We start from the raw sequence: 12,305 nt of genomic DNA, 5'->3' as shown, positions 1-12,305 counted from the left end.
AGTGTGTTTGGAGCTTGACCCATACTAGGGACAAAAGGTCAGGATACCTCAGCATCTGATGTTTTTGAATAAGCTACCCCTTAAAATGCCATTGTTTCCATGGATGGTGGTTATGTCTGGACCGTGGGCGTGCCTCCTGTCCAGGCCCTGCTGACACCCTCTGCTACCATTATTGTTAGTCACATTTCTATTACTATCACTGCTGCCATTATTGCTTGTATCATCTTTATTATTATATTATATCAACTGCTGCTGTATTTATTAGTAGTCGTAATTTTCCCATTATTATTCTGCTTACTACTGTCATTACATGAATCATTTATATCATATGCATTGACTGTGTTGTAATTCTATTATGTCGATTTGTGACACTGTAACTTAAACTAATATTAATTTCTAAGATGTGATTTTAGTGTAATGCCTCAAACCAAATCACCTTTAAGTTATCATACATTTATGTTGTTTGCTCAGACTTGACTACACTGACTCAGAGGAATGTGCTTAGCTGACAGGAAACTGCTCCAGATGTTCTGTCATAAAAGGGAACTGATCTAAACATTCACTCAAATTAGAAAAAAAATAGTTCCCATAAAACAACAGATGTCATTGACTGGCATATTTATTTAAGGGTTAAGTTTATTTGAAAGCACTTATACAATATGTGTCAAATACATCACACTACAAACATACACTTTGCATTCAACATTGACTCAACAAGATTGAAACACTCATTTAAGAACCAGACCAAGAGCAGATCGGAGGCAGATGCTTAAAATCATGGACTAAATTTCCTCAAGAAAATCAATGTTTAACAATTACTTTGCACAACATTCTATGTCCTTCACTGGGTTGCTGGAGGTCTGCCTCAACTCACACTGACATTAAGGTTCCTGGACAAATCCTGGTATGGGGGGCAGGTGTTCAAATAACGCTTGCTAAGGTGTGACCAGAGGGGTGTTCAGTTGGTTGCAATTTTTGACCTCACTGTGAGATGCCACTGCATCCTACACAGATCCTTTAAGCCCTTTTAAAAGAGAACATATTCATTTGTGAGTTGTATGTATGTTTGGGAATGAGGGCCACAGTTAGGGTACAGAGCCAGAATGTAGTGAGAGACAGTCTAACACATGCTTTTTGTGTTGGATTCTTTGACAGAAGAAAAATATATAAGTTAGTCTTAGACTTTAAGACCCTTATCGTGTCAGATAAGAGTCACCTATCAGCCACCTGAGAAAACCATATTTCTTTTGTTGTATCTTTTTCTTGAATTTTATTTAACAGCAGTATGAGTCTCATAAGAAGCATAAGAAACCGTCATCATGTAACCTTTTTCAAAAGGCTTTCTTGAGAAATTTTGCACAAACACAAACATGCTAAAAAAAGAAAAGTATGATAAAAGCTAACAACTTGAATGTAAGAAGTAGATGTTAAGCAGTCCGTAGTTTTGCAGTCTTGAAACTGATTAACTTACCCAAGGAAGTTAAAGGTGCTATATACAAGATTGGGAGAATTTCTATTGACGGCTCTCAACATGGCAACGGCTGAGCCAGCAGTTTACAGCTAACGGTGCGAACAGTGTTAACAGTGCTAGCAGTGCAAACTATGTTAAAAGTGATGACAGAGCTAACAGTGTTTACCTGAGGGGGTGGGCGCTACGCTACCGGAACATTATCAGCTGTAACCGTCATGTGCAAGCTAGTGCGGCACGCTCACGTGCACGAACATGCACTAAAAGCCCATGAGGCCAGCCCGGCTTTGTCAACAGAGCAGAGAGAAGCTCGGATTACAACAGAGAGAGAGAGAGAGAGAGAGAGAGAGAGAGAGAGAGAGAGAGAGAGAGAGAGAGCAACTTCATTCTCTGCTCCCCTATATATTTACATAGAATATAGGTTGCTTGATTGTTTCTAACTGAAAATTAGATTTTACAGCGTTGAAGAGTGAACTCCATGTTTGGAGTGAAATTTGGTGTCTGCCTGTCTGTCTAGTACTCATAAGCAGAGTGCGGGGTCCTCTGGGATGTGGTTCTGGTGCTCTGGCTGCTGATGCTCATGTGTCTCTTCAGACAGGGGATCCTCTTAGCCATCAGCCTTTTGAAGTGGCTCTGGAACTTCTTTCCCACAAATGTGTAAAACACGGGACTAATGCAACAATACAAATAGGCTACGTTCCGGGTCACGTACAGTGCATAGTCCAGGCTTTCTTCATCCGAACACGAGTCGTCACCGTCACTGGAGCGAGAGATTTGAATAGCTCGAAGGAGGATCACAACATTGTAGGGTGTCCAGCAGGCGAAGAAGGTGAAGATGATGACAAAAATGAGTTTGATGGCGCGACACTTCTCCTTCATGCGGGTGGATAGGATGCGGACAGTGATGCTGATGTAGCAGTACATCACCATGGCCAGAGGGAGGAGGAAGAAGAGCAGGAATTGTTGGTAGTAACTGACCAGACGCCAGCGCTCCATGATGCTCTCAGTGTATCCTGACTCCTCACATATCAGGCCATTCAACGGACTCTTTGACACATTTCGGAGAACCAGCTCTTTCACACTCGCTACAATACTAATGCACCAAACTGCCACTGAGGCAACGATGGCATATGCCTTTTTCCTGCTCTTAGCAGCTGACACTGCATGAACCACTGCAAGGTATCGGTCAAATGTCATGAGTGTGAGGAAGAGGATGGAGCTGTAGAAGCCGATGAAGTAGGCACTGCTGACCATCTTACACAGAACCATCCCAAAAATCCACTCAGACATATGGTAGGTTGCCCAGAAGGGGAGACTGGCAGCAAAGAGAAGGTTGGAGAGGACCAAATTCAGGAGGAAGATGTTTGTCACTGTGCAGAGCTTCTCAAACTTGTAGATAATGAAGAGGATGAGCCCATTACCAAGGTAACTCAGGAGGAAGTTGGCATAGTAGAAAACTGGGATGAAACTCGCACCAAACTTGTTGATAGCCTGCTTTTCACATAACCGGACAAATCCAGGGACCACATAGGTAAGATCAGTCATGTTATAGGCGTCATCGAAAAGACCCTTGAACATCTCATATTGGTCTTCATAGTTCATGGCTGGGGTTTCACCTGTGAGACAATAAAGATATAAAGGTTAGTCTGTTGGCTGGTAGTTGAATACATTTCTGATAAAACACTGCTGGTCCTTATCACATAAGATGTACTGGACTTCAGCTACACTCTCAGACACAACATAGAAGCCAGTTTTTTCTCTCCTGTAAGATGGGTGGCCAAATGTAAGTGGCTGCATGTTAAAATGTCATGTAAGTTAACTCTAAATAGTAAATGAACCTGACCTTTGCTAAATATTTAAATATTTTGGTACACATGTTCCTTTTAAGATTATATCATTCAACATTCTGTAAAGGCTGATCAATACGCTCGCACATTTGTGTCTTTATACCACTGCATTCTGGACTTCTTGTCAAACAAACAATAGGGTTATTATGGTCTGGAGAAATGTTACCATACTCAAAGTGTTGGAGATCTCATCCAAAAAGAATAAAAGATGGGGGAAGCCAGGAGTTAGCCAAGCAGTGGGCTGTCGCACCAGGTTCATCCCCCAAAACAACCTAAAGAAAAATCTAAAAAAATACCAAGCTAAAGTAAGAAACTAAAAACCTAGCTGCAAGCAACCGTTGAACAACAGAGGGAAGCAGCTCAACTACCAAAAGCAAAGCTGCATTCAGCAGCGTGGAGGTTTCTGACTTGACAAGAAATGATCCTGACATGATCCTGATCAGTTGCTTAAACATGCATGTTAGAGAAGTCTGTGTGCAGGTGTCAATTAAAGCCGAGGAAATGATCCTGCGTCTGCAATGAGCTATCTGAGGTTCTAATTTCATGCTAAAACGAGCACCAAAATTGGCATTGTGCCACCTAATCAGCACAAACATAATCTCATCTGCCCCTCTGCTCCCACCGCAGTGCAAATGTGTTAGGTGTCAGGAAATGGCAAGTGTTTAAACTCACTCATCAAACAGAACATCAGTATTGACTTTTCTCTGGCGCTAAGCTTGCTGTTCAGTTATATTTCCAGTTTAAAACACATTCTAGTGCCTTACCAAAGCCATGTGTTTGTCAATCCTGTTAATATTGTTGTTGAGCTGATATGCTGTTATCTGTGCTATAGTGATTGGTTGATGATAGATTTGGAGGTGATTAGCAGCCTAGTTAGACAGTGAAGGTTATGATTTTATTGTGGACAGCGCTATATGTACTGACAGGCCATTTTATATCACTGCAAGGTATATTTGCCCACCTGAAGGTCCCCTTATCTATACACAAACAAATCATTCTCAGGCATGAGTAGGGCAGCTCTGTACAATAAGCAATTTCAAGAGTTTTGACTGCATTGTTAATATGTGTTCTTCCATATTTCCCTCCTGTACTAATAAAACGTACGGCTATGGGCTTGCTTTGCTGTGCTGTATGTTATTGACTTTACAATCTGACTTCCTATGTTTTGATCGACACTAAAGCACGAGGACCATCCTATATATTCATCCTACCCTTACTATCCTGTTCTACAGTGGCACACTGATCAGTCTGGAGTAGATAAATCAAATAAAAAGTGAAGCTAATTTGCAAGGAGGCCAAACTTATCATTGGTCCTTAACAATGGTACTTCTACAGAGCAGGAGTCAATAAGCAGAGCTTCACCTGCTCCTTCCCCACTTGAGTAGAAGACTCAAGCGGGGAATAACATAGTATACTGAACAATTTTTTTTGGATCAACTTTATTGGCCAAGATGGAGTTTAATATCCAAAAAGAACAGGGCCCATGTATTACACAAACACAATCATCAGGTAAACTGCTTTTCTATTTTATAGAGCTGAATTAGATGTGGATAGATGGTGTTTTACTGGGTTATAACTATGCTTCTTATTATTGACTACATGTATTTTACAATTTATTTTCACCTGTAGAAATTAGGAAGAGCAGCTGTGAATACTAATGAGGATCCAAGAAACGTATAATAACGGAATAACAGCTTTCAAAGATACAAGTACAGTTGTGTTTTGAAATAACTGACCAATGACTAATGCGTCTTCTTACGTTGATTCCTTATTCTACTCTCTCAAAATGGAGAACAGAAATTGCCGATTGAGCAGTAAAAAAAATCCTGTCTCTCTGAACTGGTGTGCAATACTTCTTCCCAGAAATGGGAAGCATGCACGCACGCACGCACGCACGCACACGCACACACACACACACACACACACACACACACACACACACACACACACACACACACACACACACACACACCTTCTCATGTTGTTCTGTTAATGTTTTGTCTTGCAATAAAATCATTAAAAAAGTACTTTGACAGGTTAGCTAAAAGTGAATGTCACAACAACCCTAATAATCTATGATAGCTTTATCTATTTCCTTCTATTTCCTCTCTGTCTGTCCCCTCCCCACCTTTTGCCATTTCTCAACTGCAAACATTTGCATGTCAAAATGAACCAGTGTTGAACCTTATGCGGGACATTTGTGAAGATTGCACCTCAAGTGGATCCTTTAATCGCGACGATTCCATTGGGAGAATTGATTGCGCCACAAATAGTTGCTACTTTCCTGAAGTGACCAGTCTTACTTTAAGATCTGCATCAACTATAGTTACATAAAACAGGAAGTGGTTCTTCAACTTCCTCTTGGCAGTTTGTGCATAGCGCAAGTAGTGCAAGCAGAGCAATGTAGAGCTCATGATAAGATATCCATTTATTTGTGGTTTAGAGTTTATTTTATTGTACACTTGTTTGACACTGCTTATTAAGATTGGTAAAATCTCATTGATAATTAGCAATACAATCTGTAGTTATCAATGTTATTTACGCATTTTTCGAAGATCTTACAGTTTTTATTGATAAGTATATAAATAAAATTATAACACATTTTTTTTAATCTATTATCATAATGTGTGGTTGGTTAATGCTGTATGTATACATAACTGTTAAAGTTAATTATCCTTCATTTCTATTACCTCCAGTATCATCAGGAACAAATATCCAGACAATGGCAGTATTAACAATCAAATGTAATCCTTATGAGTAAAATATCTAAGAAATGTATAATATGTGTAGTATTATGCCATTAACTAGCATATCTTGTTAGGGCTTGTGCCTTATTCACTACTCAGCAGTTTTGCCTATTTTACATTAAATAATGTTCATAATGTGTTTTATAGTTATTCTCAAGGACCTATGAATGTGATATTATAGTTTTACTTTTACTTTTAACATCAAAGTAGAAAGCTGCCTTTCTGCAGCTTTACATTAGCTGTTAAGACTGTAAAGTTAGTTTGAATCAAACTGTTGCTTGTCTCTGTGACAGACTATGAAGAAGTAGTTTTCATGTCATTTCAGTAACTTGTATGAGGTTGATCTGATGAAAACTCCACGGTCATGTGATATTTAATAAAGACCATAAATATGCCAGTTTCAAAACAGAATGAACCAGCAAAGTATGCATATATGCATTACATAAAGAAGCACATAGTATTAAATAAAGATTATAGTGGAAAAAAAAAAAAAATCAATCAAGCAAACAAACCCCCTCTTGATATCAGTGTGAGGAAGGCTGATTGAACTCACCAGTGCAGCTTGGTGGTAGTGCAGTCAGAGGAGGACAATGAGGAAGAACTGAATGACTCCGGAGCGTTCACTGCAGCTGACTAAGCTCAACAGTTTTAGTGACAGAGGCCTCTGCTGAAGGGGAAGTCCTACAGGGAGATTTGTAATGGAGGGCCGTCTGCCCTGAGCAGCAGAAGATAAACCTCCTCATGGAGTCCAGACACTGGTGGAGGCTGATGAGGCTGATAGAATGATGAGTTGATGAAGATGATGAATCTGATGAAGACTGGGAGGAGATGGGGAGGTGGAGGGGTGCATAAAAGCAGCATGAACGTATTGAAGGTAGAGAGACAATCATATTTAAAGAGACAGCAGCAAGATGATAGGCTAACCATGTCTTTGTTTTGTTGTGCTATTGGATAGAAGAGACCAGCTGATCTAAACAGCTGATATCATGATTGACAGCCCCGAACAATGACATCAAGGAAATAATGAGTGAGCAAGCATGAGTGGCAGATGTATGAGAAATAAACTACAGGCTTACATCCCAAACAAGGTTTTACACACAAGCAAAAGGTACAAACTGGTAGACATGACATAAAGGTCCAATGTATATGATTTAGGGAGATATATTATCAGAAATGGAATATAATATTCATAACTATATTGTCATTAGTGTATAATTGCCTTAAACTAAGAATTGTTTTAGTAAGCTTGGAATAAGCCCTTCCGCCATTTTGCATTGCCTTGTTCCTGTGTGGAGCCTATATGCGCCTCACGCCGGCTTTACAACGGCAAGTATGAACTACGCTAAAACTAGGATGGGGTCAGGATTATCTTGAGTAACCGGCTCATGATTTCTTGAAAGAGACTGTTTTAGAGTTTTTCTTATATTTTAGTGTAATTCAGTAGTGGGCCGTCAGGGCCAGCAAAGCCTTCTCTGCTGGCCTAAATAGAATTGTGAATTTATAGCTATTTTATAATATTTCATAAATACACTACATTCTTTTTTTTCCATTATCTTATTTTCTCATTGCATAGCTACTGTCTTCCTCTGTTGCTCTGCTTCCAGCCTGCAGCTCTGCTTCCAGTGCAGCTTGTTTTAAGTAGAGCTCTTATCCAATCAGATTCAGCCTCTATGTCTCTATGTAAGGAGAGAGGCCCGATGTCCTCTAGGTAGACTTTGCAGATTAAAGTAAATGGAGACGATACTGTTGATTGTCATAGTATTCAACCAATCAGATCTTTAGTTTGACATGTTTATATGACATACATTTTTAGCGTTTTGCTTGGTGTAGATTCTATTTTTTATTAAACTCTTTGTAATCAAAGAAAGGAGGATGGACTTTGTCTTTAAGTGAACAGCATGTGAACTGCTTTGTTTTTACATCTGCAGTAGCATTACTACCGTGTTCATTTGTCTATGGTGTCACGAATTCCCCTTCATATTAGTTTGTTTTCATCCTGTCTGCTTGTTTAATTAACTCTCCTGTCATTTCAGATCCTACCATTCACACCCAAACGCCTCTCATTCCCCTCACCTGGTCCTCCACACCCCATCTCACCTGCAGCCCATTCCCTCATTAGCCCTCACTATTTAGGTCCCTTCACTTGCACTTGTTCCCTGCCAGATTGTCTTGTGTGCTATTGCCAAGCTCTCCAGCGTACCTGAGCTATCGTTCCTGATCAGTCTGTTCCGACCCTGTCTGCCTGTTATTCGACCTTGGATTCTGTCTGCCCCTTATTGGATTTGTTTGGCTGTTTGACGGACCTCCCGGTTTTGACCCTACTTGAACTAAGTAAAAGGAACTTTACTTGTGTTTTGTCTCAGAGTTGTGCTTTTGGGTTCTCGTACCTGTTATCCTTACATATGGTGTCGTTTTTATGATATGGTTAATATTGTTCCCTCTGATGTGATTAATATTTGAATGGCTCGTGCTCTTCAGTGTGCGGCGGAATACACGTGTTAGCACTGCGGTCAAGTGAGCCGGCATCCGCGGAAAGTCGGTCACGTCAGCCGGCGTTTGAAATGTAATGCTTGTCTATTAGTGGTACTACGGTACGGGTGCTTTGATAGCCCTAAAAGACCGGAAATAGACCTATATTTAATCAATCATTTGCCCAATTTGTTAAAAAAACAACCTAATTTTGTACATTAAATGAAATCCAACAATAATAAAATCTGAAGTTACACTACTGTACTATCTTAAATTGAAGCTTAAATGGAATTCATATTCATAATATCCCCATATTTGACAGGTTATAAAATCAAATCTATAAAAGGTTATATTACACTTTCACTGCATTGTTGTTCATGAGGTCCTCTACTATGTTCATGTCTAATTTCATGAGATTTTACTGTACAATCTTTGAGAAAATTAAAGGCAAAGTCAGCTGAAATGACATTTTGATATTAATAATTTCCCCATATTTGACAGGTTATAAAATCAAATCCATAGGTTATATTACACTTTTACTGCATTGTTGTTCATGAGGTCCTCTACTATGCCCATGTCTAATTTCATGACATTTTACTGTACAATCTCTGAGATAATTGAAGGCAAAATCAGCTGAAATGACATTTTGATATTAATAATGTCCTCATATTTGAACTGTTAAACAGTTCCTAAAGAGGTTATATTACAGTTTCAATAGATTCTTGTTCATGATCACTCCGATTATGTCCATTAATGTAATTTTACTGTAATGTTTCGATTGTCTATATTGAAAATCTAGACATTAAGCTTAGTAAAAGCCTTGGTCTTTTGTATCATTTAGGACATATATAGCTCTACCTCCCTCCTTAGTGTAGTGGTGTTTAAAGGCATTGTTGTAAAACTAATGGATTTGGATTTGGATTCAGTTGGAACACATGCACATTAATTGCTTTCTAATTGTCAAGTTTCAAAGAAAAACTTTTAAAGATAAAAACACAACATGAAATGCAAAACATATCTCACCACCCTCTTCACACAGACAGATATAGCAAGAGGGCATATACAAAGAGACAAAAAACATAACAAATACTGTATGTGGATTTAATTGTTGCACAAACAGCATTTCCAGTCAGTATTCTTTTATTCATTTAATCTGAATTTGCCAGCTGCCATGGTGCAAATGCAAGGAAAAGAGCAAGGCAGAGTATATGGACATATCAGAGTGTCTTGGTGCAGATGATAGCAAATGTTCTTTGAGACTGTGATGGACAATGAAGCCTCTATGTCCATATACTCTGCCTTGCTGTTTTCCTTGCATTTGCACCATGGCAGCTGGCAAATTCAGATTAAATAGGACCTGTCTTATTGTTGATTGTCAATCAATCAAAATAACATTTTACAAGCTGTGACCATGACAATAACAATGTCCCATTTGATTAAATAATGAAAACTATTTCAAATTTGAATAAAATTTGCTTTTGAGGTGAATTCCTGTTTGAAGGAAAGTCTGTCTTTCTCAAACTAAGTTGTTTAAATTTTTCAGATTCAGTGTGACAGCTGTAACAGGTGGTTCCATGCCGATGGAAAAATATCCCTGCTTTTAAAAATAAAGAATACTGACTGGAAATGCTGTTTGTGCAACAATTAAATCCACATACAGTATTTGTTATGTTTTTTGTCTCTTTGTATATGCCCTCTTGCTATATCTGTCTGTGTGAAGAGGGTGGTGAGATATGTTTTGCATTTCATGTTGTGTTTTTATCTTTAAAAGTTTTTCTTTGAAACTTGACAATTAGAAAGCAATTAATGTGCATGTGTTCCAACTGAATCCAAATCCAAATCCATTAGTTTTACAACAATGCCTTTAAACACCACTACACTAAGGAGGGAGGTAGAGCTATATATGTCCTAAATGATACAAAAGACCAAGGCTTTTACTAAGCTTAATGTCTAGATTTTCAATATAGACAATCGAAACATTACAGTAAAATTACATTAATGGACATAATCGGAGTGATCATGAACAAGAATCTATTGAAACTGTAATATAACCTCTTTAGGAACTGTTTATTTAACAGTTCAAATATGAGGACATTATTAATATCAAAATGTCATTTCAGCTGACTTTGCCCTCAATTATCTCAGAGATTGTACAGTAAAATGTCATGAAATTAGACATGGGCATAGTAGAGGACCTCATAAACAACAATGCAGTGAAAGCGTAATATAACCTCTTATGCATTTGATTTTATAACCTGTCAAATATGGGGATATTATGAATATCAAAATGTCATTTCAGCTGACTTTGCCCTCAGTTATCTCAAAGATTGTACAGTAAAATCTCATGGAATTAGACATGGACATAGTAGAGGACCTCATAAACAACAATGCAGTGAAAGTGTAATATAACCTCTTATGGATTTGATGTTATAAACTGTCAAATATGGGGAAATTATGAATATGAATTCCATTTGAGCTAACTTTGCCTTTAATTATCTCAAAGATTGTACAGTAAAATGTCATGAAATTAGACATGGGCATAATAGAGGACCTCATGAACAACAATGCAGTGAAAGTGTAATATAACCTTTTATAGATTTGATTTTATAACATGTCAAATATGGTGAAATTATTAATATCAAAATGTAATTTCAGCTGACTTTGCCCTCAATTATCTCAGAGATTGTACAGTAAAATGTCATGAAATTAGACATGGGCATAGTAGAGGACCTCATAAACAACAATGCAGTGAAAGTGTAATATAACCTTTTATAAATTTGATTGTATAACCTGTCAAATATGGGGAAATTATTAATATCAAAATGTCATTCCAGCTGACTTTGCCCTCATTTATCTCAGAGATTGTACAGTAAAATGTCATGAAATTAGACATGGGCATAGTAGAGGACCTCATGAACAACAATCCAGTGAAAGTGTAATATAACCTCTTATGGATTTGATTTTATAACCTGTCAAATATGGGGACATTATGAATATGAATTCCATTTGAGCTAACTTTGCCTTTAATTATCTCAACGATTGTACAGTAAAATGTCATGAAATTAGACATGGACATAGTAGAGGACCTCATGAACAACAATGCAGTGAAAGTGTAATATAACCTTTTATAGATTTGATTTTATAACCTGTCAAATATGGGGATATTATGAATATGAATTCCATTTAAGCTTCAATTTAAGATAGTACAGTAGTGTAACTTCAGATTTTATTATTGTTGGATTTCATTTAATGTACAAAATTAGGTTGTTTTTTAACAAATTGGGCAAATGATTGATTAAATATAGGTCTATTTCCGGGCTTTTTGGGCTATCTAAGCACCCGTACCGTAGCGCCACGAATAGACGAGCATTACATTTCAAACGCCGGCTGACGTGACCGACTTTCCGCGGATGCCGGCTCACTTGACCGCAGTGTGTTAGCGTGTTAGCGCTGGATTGATGTGTCATGCTTTGTTGTCATATAAATATATGTGACTGGTTCTTGTGAGTTTGTTCTTGTTGCGTTAATTACATTGATGCATTGTCCGTTAATGACGAAGCATCCGGTCATCGCGGGGTTTGCCACAGTAGTTTTCCCGTTAAGCTAGTTTAGCGGTGCCTCAGCTGTTTTTTGTTGTGCTTTTTTCTGTTCTGGGTTCAGATGTCACAGCCCGTTGTCTCTTCCGTGAGCGCAGTCCACCGAAAACATCATATTTCCCACAATTTAAGCTTCTGCATTTTCCAAACGCACTAGTATTATTCAAACGTATTGTTC

General features: G+C 38.2%; 1 protein-coding gene across 1 annotated transcript; it reads right to left on the bottom strand.

Annotated features, from left to right (window-relative positions):
• Positions 1-618: 618 nt before the first annotated feature.
• Positions 619-6,994, bottom strand: LOC137892643 (C-C chemokine receptor type 4-like). The gene is made up of 2 exons (XM_068737934.1): positions 6,616-6,994; positions 619-3,084 (listed from the first exon to the last, which is right to left on the bottom strand). The coding sequence occupies exon 2, from the start codon at positions 3,068-3,070 to the stop codon at positions 1,982-1,984; it is 1,089 nt and encodes a 362-aa protein (XP_068594035.1). The 5' UTR covers positions 3,071-3,084; positions 6,616-6,994; the 3' UTR covers positions 619-1,981.
• Positions 6,995-12,305: the final 5,311 nt, after the last annotated feature.

The sequence above is a fragment of the Cebidichthys violaceus genome, unplaced genomic scaffold (genome assembly GCF_023349555.1).
Source record: "Cebidichthys violaceus isolate CVI_PGR_0920_01 unplaced genomic scaffold, fCebVio1.0.p SCAF_8, whole genome shotgun sequence".
Taxonomy (NCBI): Eukaryota; Metazoa; Chordata; class Actinopteri; order Perciformes; family Stichaeidae; genus Cebidichthys; species Cebidichthys violaceus.
This window is presented reverse-complemented; position numbering and strand designations above follow the sequence as displayed.